The sequence below is a fragment of the Anabrus simplex genome, chromosome 11, assembly GCF_040414725.1.
Source record: "Anabrus simplex isolate iqAnaSimp1 chromosome 11, ASM4041472v1, whole genome shotgun sequence".
NCBI lineage: Eukaryota > Metazoa > Arthropoda > Insecta > Orthoptera > Tettigoniidae > Anabrus > Anabrus simplex.
Genome location: NC_090275.1, coordinates 734911 through 752908, shown reverse-complemented (window position 1 = coordinate 752908; position 17998 = coordinate 734911). Strand labels below are relative to the sequence as shown.

Here is a 17998-nt window from a genome sequence, read left to right as displayed (position 1 = left end):
GCTTCTACCTGAACAGTGACTTTTTCACTTACCTCCTGGATTTTCCTCATCTTTCTGTATATAGCCTGATTTAAAAAATAAGAAATTTGCCTTAGAAAACAAGGATGACATTAGAGCTATGAGTGCAAAAATTGTAATGTTATATTGACTAGAAAGAGAACTGTTTTGTTTATCTCAGTATTCTGTACTGTTTCATCTTTAGCTCGGATGGAGACTCCAACTCTAATGGGACAGAGCAATTCCAAGAGTCTCCTGACTACCGTTACAGAAGATTCCAGTGCGATCAGTGTCCCAAGAGGTTTCTGAGGAAGGAGCACCTCAACAGCCATCTATTGACTCACACGGGGATCAGAAGTTTCCGCTGTACTGTGTGTGGCCGGGACTTTGCCAGGAAGGGTCATCTCACGTCTCACATGTTGACACACACAGGAGAAAAGCGCTTTAAATGTTCGATCTGCACTAAAGAATTTGCCCTCCAAGGTAACCTCAAACAACATCTCTTGTCTCATAGTGGGCAGAAGGACTATAGCTGTACTTTATGTGGTAAGCGGTTTGCATTCAAGTGGAACTTAAACAGTCACATGGTAACTCATACAGGAGTCAAGAGATTTAAGTGTGATTTGTGTGCCAAGGAGTTCAGTCTGCAGGGGAACCTGAAGCAGCACCAGCTGTCGCACAGTGGGGAGCGCAAGTTTAAATGCGGGGTCTGCGGTGTTCAGTTTGGTAAGAAGGGACATCTGGACCGTCACATGTTAGTGCACACTCAGGAGAAGAAACACCGATGTGTGTACTGTGCGGTCAGCTTTGCCCATAAGTGGAATCTAGAGAGACATCTACTTACTCACACGTAGATCTTGTTGTAGCGGTTCACGCAGATCCCTCTTCTGCATGTAGTTCCGTAATTTTGGGTCGGCCTAAAATAACAGGTGCTTTGGAGGAGTAGACATGTGGGTGACTTCCCTGCTTTTTCTTTGAAATCCTTGAGTGATGTTTCTTTACTGCATAGTACCATTTTGTTTACAAAATACACAATGCTACCGAGAATTTCCAACAATTTGCTCATAAAAACGCCAATACTTAAGTTAACGCTGTTTCGAGCATCACCTTCAAAGTATTTACCCTGGACTTGAATATAGCAGTTAAGGCAATTTTGGATTTTTGTGTTCAGGCTTCATTGTGTTGAACATTTCTTGTGATTCTGGTTTTATCTCTTCACTTTAAATAATATACTTCAGTTTTGTGTTAGGGAAGAGGTAGAACGTGCATATCAGAGGGGGTTGTGGTCTCGTTGTTTTTGGCCAGAAAGACCCTCGCATTGAGCTAGGTATGTGCAGTCACTTGTCGTTGCTCCACATGTTTTCGTTAGACGATCTTCACTTCAACCTTCATTAGCTGTATGTTAGCAAAGCACCGAGCAAGAATTGTGTCCAGTTCTGTTTACAGTTATTCCCTACTATGTTTATCTTAGATCGCATTCTAAGGAATGGCTGTTAAAATACAGCTTTATATTCCGTTTGACATCATACGTAAAATATTTTAAATTTTTTTGAATAAACACTATGGCAGCAGAAATAAGTTTGCATCATTGTTGAGATAATTAAAAATAAGGGACGAACATTCCGATGCTACAATTTGAACCATAAAATGTGTTTAACTTGTCTGCAATTCAGTTTTGCAATATTGTTTTCAGTGTTCATGTATAAGTCATCTCGTTTCAGGAGGACAATTGTAAAGTTTTTGAAACCATAATTTTTATATTGGTCACATCCACATTTAATATTATGTTTCATTTGTGCCGGCAATGTTATTATCTGAAGATGGTCTAAGACTGAAACATGTTCTAAATGAAAAGGTGTATACCTTTTAGTGCCGGGAGTGTAGGAGGACAAGTGCCTGTAGGTGACCTGTGCGTCGTGATGAGGATGAAATGTTGATGAAGACAACACTTCGTGCCAGTGAAATTAGCCACTGATGCTCAAAATTGCTGACCTGGGACCCCTGTGACCGAAGAATATCTAAATAAAACATTGGGTCAACTACCGTAACCAGTCCCCACTGTTTGCAGGATATTCATCACCACTCATCTGCATTTAGGACTGCTGCCCAGGTGGCACAACACATCCCTGATTCTGCTGAAGGGGCACAAAGGGTGGCTACCCAAACTTTCTCAGGTGAACAAGTAGCAGTATTGTGTTTGGATGTTAGATGCCTCTTGGTTTATGTTTCCTGAGCACCTGACGTCCTTGTAGGTATTACGTGAAATAAAGTTCATATTCAAGTCCGTATCGACAAAGAATACAAGAATTGTAATACAGATTCTGAGGGACACTACACAGCCACACCCACGGTATCCCTGCCTGTCGTAAAAGGCAACTAAAACGGGCCCCATGGGCTCTGAATTTTGGAGCATTGCTTGGCAACCATGGGGTGCATAGCTGGGTACTGGCATTGCTTCCACTTACTTGTGCCGGGATTGTCACTTTCATCTATTCGATCCTACCTGCTTGGTCAATACTTGTTCTTTTCTCACCCCGATGGTATAAGGTTTTTGAAATCTTCGAGAGTCTTTCATTTTCTCGCCCTTCATCTTTCTTTGGCTGATTCTTCCTTTTTTGCAGTGTTGCACACCTTAATTTTTTCTCTCTGAATAGTGTTATATAGAAGATGGTTGCCTAATTGTATTTCCTAATAATCACCACCAGCACTACACAGCCCGTTGAGACGCTGGCCTTCTGACCCCAACTTGGCAGGTTTGATCCTCACTCAGTCCGGTGTTCAAGTACGTCAGCCTCGTCAGAACTCCTACGGGACTAATTTCTGGCACCTCGATGTCTCGAAAAACAAATGTAAAAGTAGTTGGTGGGACTTAATGGCCAAAAAAAATTATTATTTATTATACTGTACAAATCATTCATTTCCATCTATATCAGAGAATGTGATTAACATGCCTCCCCTCCCACCTGTATTAACGATTATAAATTTCCACGGTTTGATGCTTTAAATTCTATTGATATTGTAACCTGTTTGTATTTGAGATTGAATGGTCATGGACGATTTGTTACTTGTTTAATAGATCTCTCTTTACAGTAATTATTATTGAGCGGAGTCCACTATTTTCAATAATGATTAATGTATTTACTAGAAGAAGTATAACTGAATACAAATTACACTAGGTACTGCGTCTGGGACATCTTGAGCCTTTGGAAGGAAGTTATACACATGTAATCTCACAAAAGGAAATTTATTTCTTCCACTTGTAACACCCCTGCTGTGGCATGGTCTGCTGTGAGTGAACTTATAATCTCGACAAATACACCCTCAAACTTTAAACCCCATCTAGTGAGCTGTACAACAGCAGCATTTACCTTTAGCGAGAGTAGACTGTCCCAGTGTACAAGTAAAGCAGAGAGTTTGCCAACACAGCTGGAGTTTGGACTGAAAATCTACCACCTGCTACTTTAGGCGACCCAACCTTCCGAATTCTATGTATCGGAAGCACAACTGAGCGATTTACAGGAATACAGTTATTTCATGCTTTTTTCATGAGAAGGTGAATGGTCTGTGGAGAAATTATACAGTGTCACATTAGTCAAAGAGAACGTTCATATGATGAGGCTGGGTGCATTTTTTAGAGAAAGCTGTCAGAGCTTGTTTTCATTTCAGGAACTCTATTGAGGTAGAGAAGCACCATTAAGTACGCTAGTAGTTCATCGTCTCAAGGTTTTCAGTGAAACGAGGATGGGAAAGTGATAGGATTGGGATGATAATGGTAATACAGCCGAAGCATTTTCCTGGTTTGAAAATTGGAAACCATCGTAAGGGCATGTTCATTTCTGCTGACGGTGGGATTTCCTGAATCTAAGCCTACAGCTACGTGACCCTAACTGCATGGCCATCTCACTAGCTGCAGTAGTTGAAATAGCTCAGCAAGGTTAAAGGGTGCCCACAAATTTGGGTATTGCATCCATTTCTGGTAAGGCTTCCTTGATGTAATGGTGAATCCATCTGAGCATCTCTGGGACAAGTTACAGCCGGAACCGACCGCCCAAGAACTGTTTGCTGTGTATCTGCGGACATCTAGTGATAGGCTGCGATGTGCGCTCGATAATGGCAGCACAGTTTGCCATGGTGAAAGTTCCTCAAACCTTCACCAAGGATGTATATGATGAAATGTCCTTTACTCCACAGTACCCAGTGCTGATGGAAAGGGCAAAAAGTTCTTCCTGTCAAAAACAACATATCAACAGAAAAGATCAGGAAAAGTAATTTACAATCTCAGTTTCACGCTGTTTCATTGAGATGTGAGAACGGTGTGTTTAAAGAAGCCCCTTGCCAGTTTTGGGGATTCTTTAATTTATTGTATGACTTTTGTTTCAGGCAGCTTTATTGTGATATGTCACGTTGAAATTTTATTTATTTATTATTTATTTATTTAATTTATGTTGGACCCATAGTGAATATGGTGTGTGATTGTAAGAACTATACAGAATCTTTATGCCTCTGAATGCAATAAAAATATTTTATTCTTAATAATGGCAGAATTTTTTGAACAAACATTGATTTTCTCTCAATACCCTTTTGGACAGGTTATTTTAAAGGAAAAAGCACTTTTACTGATACTGTTAATGGAATGTTTGTCCATCCCTTAGCCCTGTTTTCCGATTAAGGGTCAAGAACGAGGTGAGATATTGTAAGCCGCTTGTCGCAGACCAAGCTCAACCGGCCCATGTGTGGAGGTGGCGACTACTATCGCCATGGTTTATCGCTGGCGCTAAACTGATCTTCAGAGCATATTAGGCCTACCATGGCCAAACGAATGGGGTACATTTTCATAAGTGGGCAAGTGAGAAATTCCTTCCTGATCTCCCCTCTCAGTGTTAAAGTAATCACCACGCTACTGAAGAAAACAAAATATTTTATTAAGAAATGAAGAACAGATGAAGAAGTTAAAAAATCCAGGAAAGAATACCGGTTCGATCAATCACTGAGATTGCATGGACACCTGATTCTGCGCTTGCCTCTTTACGTGCGTGAATTCATTGCCTTCAAGCTGACATGGGCCAGAATCGAAAGAACTGTAATGAAGCTGCAGGAAGTGACGGCGAATGCTATTGCATCTGTGACACCCATCGACCCTTAAGCCAAGTAGTCGTCAAGTCTAGAGTAAATTAATTGAATTCTTCTGCTTAAAGGTGTTTGCTTTTGCCATAAAACGCACATTAATTTTTGAAATACTGTGTAGTGTAATAGTATTCAGTTAGTAAACTCGTGTCTACATCCCGAGGTGGGGCAGCTCATTTCAGGCACAGCCCTAATGGAGGCGAGCTGTATACCATTTCGACCAGACCAGTCTGCCATTCTTAAATTTCTGGCAGTACCGGGAATTGACCCTGGGCCCCAGAGGATGGCAGCTCATTACGCTACAGAGGCAGACCTAGTTTATAAGGAGAAACAGTTACAGCTGTTGCTACCGCAGTACTAAAGACTACTCTGCAATTTCCGATGTATGCTGCCCAAAGATACTTGATTTCACCATGGAAGGTAAGTGGTGTATATATTGAGTTTTTATAAGCCCATTAGAATCGCAGCCATAAATAGACAGGCAGAGCTCTATCTCGTACCATTGGTCGGCGCTTGCGCTACCGCCATCTCAGGTCGCTGCAGAAACACAGGGGTCGCGAGTACGACATGCGTTCCACTAGGAGACATGCGAACAAGACTTTTGAGGCACCTCAGACAACATACTAACGCATTTGAATGTGTCAGAAATCTAGCAACATAGTATATATTAATATTACAATTTAATAAAGAAGTTTGTCTCAATTCTATGGCCATATATTTGATACATTTTATTAGGTTACAGCAAAAATATGTTTATTTTTAAAATTACCTATTTTAAAAATGTCATTTTCAATACTGTTTGCACAAACATGAAACATTCAGTCAAATGGATTTGTTTGTAATGCAAATTAATACTGAAGATTTAACCGATGGCACACGAGACAGTGACACGCTACTTCCATATTCTCTTGTACTAATCTGAGAGACATGTCGACAGTGGCACACCTGGCAAATGAACTTCAAAATTTGCATATTAATACAGATAGAAATAATGAAACTAAATAATGATTTTTGGCTTCTTTGGCTATGAAAGTTAAATGTTAATACTGATAGAAATAATGGAACTAAGTTAAATGATATTTGATATGTTCAACTACGAAATTTGAATGTTAATACTGATAGAAATAACGGAACTAAGTTAAATGATATTTGATATGTTCAACTACAAAATTTGAATGTTAATACTGATAGAAATAACGGAACTAAGTTAAATGATAATTGATATATTCAACTACGAAATTTGAATGTTAATACTGATAGAAATAACGGAACTAAGTTAAATGATATTTGATATGTTCAACTACGAAATTTGAATGTTAATACTGATAGAAATAACGGAACCAAGTTAAATGATGTTTGGTATTTTCAACTACAAAATTTGAATGTTAATACTGATAGAAATAATGGAACTCAATAATCACATCTGGTTTGTTCGACTATGAAAGTTTAGTAACGTACAATAACGTAGAGGATGGTTGCTCACTTGTACTTGCCTCAACCGCTGTTTTGGGGTCAATAATGATACCACATACAATGCAATCACAAATGTCTCTTATTTCATGATTTTAGGGAAATTGCACATATATTCTGTACTCTGCACATTTTAGAGCGTAGGTAACGATAAAGAAATATTGTTAATCTTTTCAAAATTGGAAAGTTATGCACTATTAATTTAATGTGTCGCTGAAAATGGAACTTCAGTGAACTACACTTTTGAAACCAAACTTAAACCCTCCATTTCTCTGTAACATGTTCAAAAAATTAAAGTATAAATTTCACTGGCACTTACGTCACTTCTCGTCTTCTCCACACACGGAACATGTTTTGTAGGTTGGACGTTCACATTTCACACAATACTGTTTTGTCTTTTTCTCATCAGAACAGGGACACAGTGTACACTGCTTCCTCTTTGAAGTGTCTTTGTTTACTGGTTCCTTTGGAATAGTCTTTTGCAGTATTCGGAAGTCGGCAATGAGAAAACTTTGACTGAGGTAGGGTTCAGTGTTCTTAGAATTCAAACGTGTAGTTCTTGAGTTATGTTTGGACAATGAAAGAGTTGACCCCAATAAAGAAAATTGCGAGAGGCCATCTACTTGTGTTGTAGATCACACACTTCAGGTCAAGGCTACCCGCTCACCCTTTGGTATTATTATATATATATATAATTTCCTCAGTGTCGGAGTCTACGGTTTTTCAATGGTGCATACTACACACTAATATCACATTGCAACATTAGATATTAGTGTAAGGTCTTTTGTGAAGCCCAACTTACGCTTTCTGTTCGTTTGAAATTCAGGAGGGATTTCTTCTTTACTGTCCCTACATAGATTAACTTGTGCTTTTTCAGTTATGACTCAAGTTCAAATGTTGGTGGTACCGGTAATATTACGGTTTGTTTCTTAATCTGATTTCAGCCTGAGTTGGTTTCTGAAACTTCTTCCATTAAACCCACTCCATCATGTGTTTTCCAGTATATAAATATACAGTTTGTACTAGCATCAGCTAAGATAGGCCGTACTTTCCTCTCTATACGGTACTCTAAATCTGCAACGACCTCGATAGCCAACAAGCATTTCATCTGTGCAAGCATGAGCACCGATGTTGTAACTGGCACACACAAATGGAGTGAATTCTACCCGTGTCAAACACTCAAATTGAGCAGAAACTGCTTCCCCGGCAAACACTCGAACTGAGTGAACTGCTGTTCTGTGCCTTGAAAAATATTATTGAGGGTAGGTTTGTTCTGTCTCTTAGGTCATCAGCCCAGAGGCTGGTTGGATCCTCAAATAGCACCACCAAAGGTTATGCGGTTATAAGGAAACCCCAAAAACCAATGGCAGCACCAAAATGATGCGTACTAGGCAAGATGAGGAGTGAGGTAGTTTGCCATTGCTTTCCTCACTTGTTCAGAAAGTACTATTGCGGCACGACTGACCCTATAAGCAGCATCTTTCATAACACTCAGATGCACTAGTCATGCTCTGAATGTCATTACTCAGCACTACCCATACCCCAGAAACTTCCATATTGTCACAGGCATGGATGTTGACTGGGACTTAGGTGGAAGCTGCACTTTACTCTGGCCTGTGCCAAGTTGGTCTGTTACAAGCCTACAAATTAAAAACTAGTTTGTATGAAATGCCACTCTGTCTTCACCGAGCAAGTTGGCCCTGTGGTTAGGGGCGCGCAGCTGTGAGCTTGCATTTGGGAGATAGTGGGTTCGAACCCCACTGTCGACTGCCCTAAAGATGGTTTTCCGTTTTCCATTTTCACACTAGGCAAATTCTGGGGTTGTACCTTAATTAAGGCTGCTTCCTTCCCACTCCTAGCCCTTTCCTATCCTATCTTCGATATAAGACATATCTATGTCGGTGCGACGTAAACCCAGTTGTAAAAATCTCACCATTTTAAAGTTGATGGATTTTGTTTACAATAAAGTCTTGCTTAATTTCTTGTATGCCCTTTAGGAAGCTCCATTTGAGACGCTGTTTATGTTTGAGTAGATATCCGTTTGACTTCTTTTGAGGTTCTTCAAAAATACAAAATGTTGAGATGCGAGGAATCAAACGATATATTTGAAGGGTGCATGAAAACTTTCAGAAACGTTGTTATACTTCTGTAGGTCACATATAGCAGTAATTATAATACTGTCAAATTATTTTTAATATAACAAATTTAATTTGATTCAAAGATACTTCTTTCGTGGAATAACACCTAATGACAAGTGTGACCCGACAGGACTACTTGACGGGTGAGGGTAGGAGGTTGGGGGAAGTTTGTCGTCAACACAGCAAGGCCAGGTGTGTTCTTTGCCTGGACAGCAAGTCGCTCAATTCGAGTGTTCGGGTTTAGTTGAGGCAGGAAGAATATTTCGGTCAGTTAGAGTGTACCCGTTGTAACAACTCTGAAATTTTCAATCATTGTCTGAAATAAGCATGGTATTGCTTCAGCAGGATCGTCAAATCCTGGACAATATACGGAATTCAAGAATCTCTTCATTGATAACGTGGCACGAAAAATATCCCTTAGTGATCCGTCCGTGGTGAACATCGATTCAACGCATTCATCATTGGATTTGAAAATAGCAGGAAAATAAAGTAACCCAATACATGCTCTTAGTTCATTGGCATTAGTACCTCTGAGCCCCGTTCGTGTTTGATCAGAAATATGTAATCGGTTTAAATCTCATTTGTATGCTGCACAGTCTTATTCAACATATATTCTGTGAACAAACGCTCCCATATCTGCTCATATCTCCTAACTTGCTAGCAGCCACTTGGACTGGAATCCTCACAGTTCTGCTAGGTTCAGTAACTGAGAGCAACAGTTATGGTCATGTGGTTTCTCCGTAGAACTTTATTCTTCTTCCGAATTGGTATTATGCTCAGTATTATAATCCATATCACTTTTATCTGTGAGATCGCTGGCATCACTCCCTTCCCTTAGGATCAGACACTGCATTGTAAGAAGTCATAGTAAATGAAAAAAGTATCAAACAGGCACTCACTCAAAGTCAAAACTTCCCTGTAACAACCAATTTCATCTTGTGGGGTCTTGAACGGCACCGCACAGTGTTCAGAGAGTCACTGAGATAACTGCTGGCATTTGCTCTGGTTATGATGGAAAACTACAGGGCTAGCAGCAGCTAATAGCACTACGGAGGCGGACATCCTGTCCAGTAAAAAGCAAGTATCATTTTGATATTCAACAAGTACTGAACCCATAATTCTACGATGAAAATAATTCCAAATATTTATTTCAGCTAAAACAACTTTTTTGAGAGTAGCCATGTTTTTATTTTAAGAGCATCGCTTTCTCGTGGGAACGAACTTACCGTGACAAGCGAGCCGCGAGCTCGTGAAATGCCGGGGCACTTCGGTGGACCCCGAGTAATAACGATTTCGAAAAATCCTTCATAACGAGAGACTTTGGCGACATGGTAAATCCAGGAATAAAGGATCTAAATTATTAACAAACCGTATGTGAAGGTAGAATCCCCAGGGTAAATATAAATGCAGTTAAGCATGGAGGAAAGTTGGCGTCCTATGCGACACGTGTCAAGGCCATTGCTGAAGAAAGACCGCGAAACTACATGTCAGGAATAATTCATTACGCCCGTTGCAAATATGGGAAAAATATAAAATTAACACCATGGTGAATTATAAGTCCGTCTGAATTTATGGAATATATTTCAAGCAAATTGGTCCAGCGGATGTGGAATTCGAAGATTGCACAACCGAGCCTCGTGGAGAGGGTGGCGTCCCTCCCAAAAGGTATAGAATTGTAGTGAAGATAAGGTATAATACAGTATATTAGATAGTATCTTGCCAGTTATATTCGTGTTTTTCTTCGTGTACGGCAATCCTTTCGATACTTAAGCATTTAACCAAACGCAGTGTAGTGTAGATACATTGTAGTATAGATGCAGTACGTTTAGATAGTGCCGTATCTTGAGCATTTAGCCTCGTTGGTAATCTTTGAGTACAGTAGTTCTTGCAAATTTCATTTCTGTTTGTGCTTAGTAGTGACATACGATACCGGTATCATAATTAGGATACGTCTGAAAGTAGTTTAAAAATTACTGTAGTGTACTGTACAGTAGTATATGAGTAATATTCTATTAGAATTTAGTGTGCTTATTTTATTATTGTAAAATATTTGTGTAGTACTGGTGTAGTAGAGGTATCCGTAGAAACTCTTACTAAAATACTGTTGTTGTAATTAGGATAGGCTTAATTGCAGTTTGGAATTGTTTAGTTCTTGTGTATTCAGTAATTAACAGCAGTTTTTATCCTGTTAGGGGTTTAGGATAAATAATAGAGTACGACTCTTCTTTCTTTCTTTCTTTCTTTCTTTCTTTCTTTCTTTCTTTCTTTCTTTCTTAAGTAGTATTGTAGTGTAGTCGTATATAAATTACCTTACAGTCGTGTGATCTTTGAGTACTATCCCAGATAATATATCCCTCCGTTCATTTTTTTTTTTGCAAATAAGTTGTTTTATTTTATTTTTTTCCCATAAAGAATGGCTAAGGAGCGCAAGTGTACGAACTGTGGGTGTGGCGAGGCATTGAGGGGTATGAGGGAGGAGTTGGAAAGTTTGAGGGAGATAATTAGGATTCTCACAGAAGGGAAGGAAGATAGGACTCCCTCAAACAATGTACAGGTTACAGTAGGTGTACAAGAGGGAGGGGAAGGAAAGGGGGGAATTGTAGAAGACAGGTGGTCTAATGTTCTAAGGGGAAAGAGTTTGCAGGCTAAGGGCTCCATTCAGGATCAGAATTCTGGACAGGTGTCTGCGAAATCGGTTCGAGTCACTCCAGGTAGAACAACAGAGGGAAGTTGAGGGACAGGGAACTGTTGGTGAGATGTGTGGAAGTAGGAGGAAGGGAAAAGGTAGGAAAGGGAAATGTAGGGTAGAGGATAGGAAAAGACAGGTAAAACAGGGTCATGGGAAGGAGAAAAGGGAGGAGGAAGTAGCTTCTGCAGCTATCAGGAAAGATAAGACTGACCAGGAGGGGAGGGGATCAAATGAGGTGGGTAGGGTTGAGGCTCTGGTCATGGGGGATTCCATCGTTAGACACGCGGGGAAAGTGTGTGGAGGAAAGGGTACCAGGGTAGAGTGTTATCCAGGAATTAGGTTGAGGCAGATGTTGAGGAAAGAAGAAGAGAGGGCGGAGGGGAAGGAGAAGGTGGTAGTGTTTCACGTTGCCACTACCAACGTAAGGCAAGGTGATATAAGTACCAATATAGTTGGAGATGTGTGGGGTGGGATCTGGTAAATGCAGCACGGGTGAAGTTTAAGAAAGCGGAGATTGTTATTAGTGGAATACTGTGTGGGAGGCATACTGACTGTAGGGTGATTGGGGATTTAAGTGAGACTATGGAGTGGGTATGTGGGAAACTGGGAGTGAAATTTCTAGATCCTAATGGGTGGGTAGGAGATAGGGATCTGCGCTCCGATGGCCTTCATTTAAACCGCAGTGGTACGTATAAGTTAAGAAATTTATTTGGAAGGGTAATAGGGAGGTACATTCAGAGAAACGGGATGGCCCAGGGAGCGGTGATAACGGAACAGGGAACTGGAAATCAAGTAGGGATGACATAAAATTGTTAGTGTTGAACTGTAGAAGTATTGTAAAGAAAGGAATAGAATTAAGTAATTTAATAGATATATATTTACCAGATATTGTAATAGGAGTTGAATCATGGCTGAGAAATGATATAATTGATGCAGAAATTTTCTCACGGCACTGGAGTGTGTATCGTAGAGATAGGATAGGAATGGTGGGAGGGGGAGTGTTCATTCTGGTGAAAAAGTAATTTGTAAGCTACGAAAAAGTTAAAGATGAGACACATGAAATTCTAGGTGTGAGGCTCATTTCTAAAGATAATAGGCTACTTGATATATTTGGAGTGTACAGATCGGGAAAGGGTAGCACTGGCGCGGATTCGGAATTATTTGATAGGTTAGTCAGCTATGTGGGAAACGACATGGAAAGAAATGTGATTGTAGTGGGAGATCTGAATTTGTCAGATGTCAATTGGGAAGGAAATGCGAACGACAGGAAGCATGACCAACAAATTGCAAATAAGTTAATATGGGAAGGACAGCTGATTCAGAAAGTGATGGAACCAACCAGAGGGAAAAATATCCTGGATGTGGTGCTGATAAAACCAGATGAGCTCTATGGGGAAACTGAAGTAATAGATGGTATTAGTGATCATGAAGCTGTTTTTGTCGTAGTTAAAAATAAATGTGATAGGAAGGTCTTAAAAGTAGTACTATTAGGCAGTACCATATGGCTGATAAAGCAGGCATGAGGCAGTTTCTAAAAAGTAACTATGATCGGTGGAAAACGGTAAATAAAAATGTAAACAGACTCTGGGATGGGTTTAAAGAAATTGTTGAGGAATGCGAAAACAGGTTTGTACCTTTAAGGGTGGTAAGGAATGGTGAAGACCCACCTTATTATAATAGAGAAATAAAGAGGCTACGAAGGAGGTGCAGACTGGAAAGAAATAGAGTTAGAAATGGCTGTGGAAGTAAGGAGAAACTGACACTAGAAAATTGAATCTAGCAAAGAAGGCAGCTAAGGTTAAGATGATGGCAAGCATAATTGGCAGTCATACAAATTTTAGTGAAAAATGGAAGGGTGTGTTTAGGTATTTTAAGGCAGAAACAGGTTCCGAGAAGGACATTCCAGGAATAATTGATGAACAAGGGGAGTGTGTATGTGAGGAACTTCAAAAAGCAGAAGTACGGTATTCAGTCAGCAGTATGTAAAGATTGTTGGTTACAAGGATAATGTCGAGATAGAGGAGGAGACTAAGGCCAAAGAAGTAATAAAATTTACATATGATAACAATGACATTTACAATAAAATACAAAAGTTGAAAACTAGAAAAGCGGTTGGAATTGATCAGATTTCTGGGGATATACTAAAGACAATGGGTTGGGATATAGTACCATATCTGAAGTACTTATTTGATTATTGTTTGGTCGTAGGAGCTATACCAGATGAATGGAGAGTTGCTATTGTAGCCCCTGTGTATTGAAACAGGAACGCCCGTACTTTAGTTGTTCGGAGAGCATGGATTACGTCAAGGCGTGTACGGCCCATGCTTAGAGAGTATGAGAGAAGAGTAGTGCAATACATTTATGATTAATGGGGAACTTGCTGTTTATTCAAGAGATAAGCAAAGGAATTATATCACCTTTTACAGATGTATTGTGAGATTACCCTTGAAGGTGCGGAGGAGACGCTATTCTGCGGCGTCGGCGGCGTCCTTCGTCGCCGGTGTCGGCGTCGTTCCGCGTCGTTGGTGTTGTCTCAGCACTGGACGTTGACGACGACTCGAACCTGAGGCAGATCGTGCAGCGTGAAACAGTTGTTAAGGAGCGGAGAAGTGAAGAACTCCCGCACAGAATGCCAAGGGCATCTGGTGCGACATTTTCTACCGCACCGCGAATGAAGGCGAAGCACTTTTGAATAGTTTCCCCAGTAATAGCGTTGGACGCACTTTCGAAGATGAAATCAAAGTCACAGTAGACACTATCGTACTTGAAATAAACAATGAAAGCGATCTGGAACCTTCCGAGATGCAATGATTAAACACTTCGCTCAATCTAAAAAAAAATTCCTTGGATACAATCTTTGCAATGTATTGTGCCCTACAGGACTCTATGGTTCCGGCCAGGCGAAAGCCGGTCTCGAACCCAGAGTACAGTAGTGAAAGAACTCTCACAAACGTGAGCTTGTGCACATAGTCTTACCTGAACACACATCCTTGCTCGGCCGGACGATAGCGCACTTCTCAGGGGTAACATGGGTGAACAATGGGCAACATTAAGATAAAACACTAGGATATGTGACTAATCAGGTAAGAATTAGCTAAATTAAAATAAAAAATATCTAACAGAAAACATCGCTGCATTCAAAGTTTAACAATCAGGGATTTATTACATAAAATATACAATTTACAAATGTAAGAGCTTTCAAATGCTTGGGTAAAGATAATGTTGAGCCGATGACAACCAGTTCATTGCCTTCACGACACAGCTGTGCTTTAACAAGCATGTTGCAATTGTGTAAGTAAACGGATATCTGCTGAAATACACATCTAACAGTAATTCCCATAAAATTTACTATGCCTCGTACCATCGAACCCCGGTGCAAACAAATATAAACACATGATGTACAGTGTCCTGACTCGGTCTCGAACCCTAGTCCCATGAAGAGTAAGGCGTATAATATTCATATACAAACAATCTAAATAGAACACAACCAACATATCCAAGGGGTCAATATCAAACGGGCCAGTGTTAAAATTAAAGTAGAACAAATAGAACAAAAAAAATCTCTCCCTGCGTTCAAACATCAAGGTCGTCTCCTCCCCCATACACACTCGACAAGCTGCAGACAGCAATATAACCGAGTTTCAAGACTGTGACGTCAGGCACAACAACCCTCACCATTCGACCACTTGACAAGCGGCAGTCCACATGATTTACGAGCTCAGCTGGCTGCAGGCTAAGAAATCTCGCCTTTCAAAACACCTCACGTAATCTGGCTGCTAAAAGCACTCTTTTAAATACACCTGGGCTATCCGCCCTCATCTCAATATCACCAGCAATATAACAAATCTTATTTCCACCTCCCATGGGCTCAACCTTGATAATACAAAGACACAAATCATTAAGCTATAGTCACATGGCCATAATAAGGCATCTCACATACATCCAATACACTCTCAAACTGTGCTGGGCTTTCTCATATCAATTCATACAGTCAGCTACATGCATAATGCTCACATCTCTCAAACATTCGGACTCGCTCGCCCTGTCAGTGAAGCTAGGTGAATTACGGGTTGAATCCTGGTCTCAACTATACAGCTTACGTCTGCAGTGACAAATGCCTAAACGCGACACAATAAATAGTGCCTGCCTGTTAGACTAACCTACCATGACCAAGGGAGTTCGACCTGACCCATGAAGATAACACGTACGCTAATATAATACTATCGAAATTAAATATAAATACACCAAGAAGGAATCTACAAACTATCATCTACCCTAATGTACGGGGTTCGAGCTTGAGGCCTAGCTCTTTATTACCAAGAAATTTTCCTACCATAACTAACCTGTTGACTGACGCCCCCCCCCATTCCTATCTAAATTTAAATGACATGCTTGAAACAGAATTGGAAAGCTCTGACCTTATATGATTGATGACATGACGGAGCGGCCCTCCCTGTGGACCACTGAATTTACCACATCATGACAAACTGCGATGCTTGCAGCAGATACTGGTGAACACTTGGGGACATTCTTTCTTGTGTGACTCCTTCGTACAGCTCCTTAGGTGGTTGGAAGATGTCCCCTTCGACGTCGCGCTGATCAGGTGTCCCAACGTTCCTGGATCGATTCCCGATGTCGTGTCGGCTTCAGCTCCGGTTGTGGCTTCCTTGCAATGATGATGCAGAAGCTCGTTCTGGCTTGATGCAGGGGTAACTGAAAACAAATTCATTGATTACAGGCTGTCCAGACTCGATGCCTGTTTCCATTACTATCGTGCCTCACACGTTACATTGACCAAGTCTTGTTCTGAATTTTAAACCTGGTACACTATAGTTTCTTCACCACTCTTAGTAACACTGTTATTCCATCCTTTCACTCGGACAACATGTAGTTCTGGAAGAACTGCCCTGAGCCTATATTTATTCTAGCATTACGTCAGTTACAACTTGACCTCACAGAAATATGAAGCTACTAGTTCATCAGTCTATTCTAGGTAGTACCTCATCTCAGCATAGCATATCAACACAGGTAATATCAAGAATTTAGCTGAATATGCAAGTTGATTACTTACTTCCTCGCAGGTTCAGTAGTACTAGTTGTATGTGCAGCTCGAAGATAAAATGTTGTTCGCAGTGCCGACTGGTAGCATGACGACTTCGTTCAAGCAGCCTTACGGTCAAAGAATGATGTGATGTGCCAGGCGGCCTCGCTTTTATAATCAGGTTAGCGTAACCACGCCGCTTGCTCGCGTGCAGGCAACGCGCGCGTGCGACTCGAAGTTTTCCCGCACAACGCACGTCAAGTACCCTATTTAACGAATGCATTTATGATTGCAGCTCTAATGCATATCAAAATTAAGCAGAAATTATGCAGGTTGCAATTCTTGTATCGAATCCAATGCAACTCTTCCGTAACCAAAGATAGTAATTTAATTCTTTCTTCCCTCCGAAGGTAAGTTTTGCCGGGATCCGGGAAGCGTCCCCAATCTTCATTAATAGGCTTGGCTTGGGACATAACTCCCTTTAATGAGGTTCTGGAGATTTTCATAATGACGCTCTAGCTCTCTTCACACGAGAACGCTTCTTCTGGACTCTTTTATGAAATATACTATAAGACAATGACTTCGTGGGTGGTCTCATGTAATCCCAATATCAATACCAAAATCTATACTATTGGTCCATGAACAGAACGGTTCAGTATACATAAGTACAGCACGCACATTCTCGTTGAAATAAACTAGAGCTTCGACGAAAATATAAAGTAGTAGTTTATGACAGTCCAAGTCCTGTTACGTCGTAATTTTTCAGAGACAAGGTCATAACTGAGGCGCAATTTTTGACAGTTTCATGAGGGGATTTGACATAGTCTTCGAATGAAGTGAAGGTTGGCACAGTTTATGCTAGGAAATATTAACAATTTTCACGCGGAGCGATAGACACAGTCTTTGAGGGAGAAAAAAGTAGGCACTGTTCTTTATAAAATAACGTAACACTATTCGTAAAAGGACTGCTCAGTCGCTAGGACACAATTTTACGAGGTAGCTTAACACGGTAGAGGAAACAACTACAGCACAGTTTCAAACGTGCAGTCTCTTTAAATTCATAGTCCGCAAACGAAATACAAATGCACAGCTCTACAGACTGATAGAAACGAAATTAAGCTTTCGTTCACGCGCAAAGTCCAAGTCCACGGAGAAGGCTTTCAACACTAACACTTTCGAACGCAAGTACCCATCCGGACAGAGTGACGAACCGTATAGCGATGTGCTTGCTTGCATACACACACTGAGTGACACACGCACTCACCGCATACTGCACACTGCTTTGCTCAAGGCTAGCGACTGCCTGTTGTCTCCCACAATACCTGCGCGTTCGGCGCTCGTTTCGAATGCATACAGCCGGGTGTTAGTGAGTTCCTCTCAAGAAATGTATGAACGTGAATGCTCGCAGGGCATTCCCGTTTCAGTATAACATAAAGCTGAAAATTACAGGCCAGTAAGTTTGACATGCATATGTAAGCTTTGGGAAGGCATTCTTTCTGATTATATTAGACATGCTTGTGAAATTAATAGCTGGTTCGA

At 40.7% G+C, this 17998-nt stretch overlaps 1 protein-coding gene across 1 annotated transcript in view; it reads left to right on the top strand.

Moving 5' to 3' along the window:
- The window catches only part of LOC137502727 (gastrula zinc finger protein xLCGF3.1-like), a 69299-nt gene extending 64794 nt beyond the window's left edge, over nucleotides 1-4505 (top strand). The window contains exon 5 of the mRNA XM_068229756.1: nucleotides 203-4505. Within this exon, the coding sequence (XP_068085857.1) occupies nucleotides 203-851 (649 nt within the window). The 3' untranslated portion in view covers nucleotides 852-4505. The remainder of the gene's footprint in view (nucleotides 1-202) is intronic.
- The last annotated feature ends 13493 nt before the right edge of the window (nucleotides 4506-17998 follow it).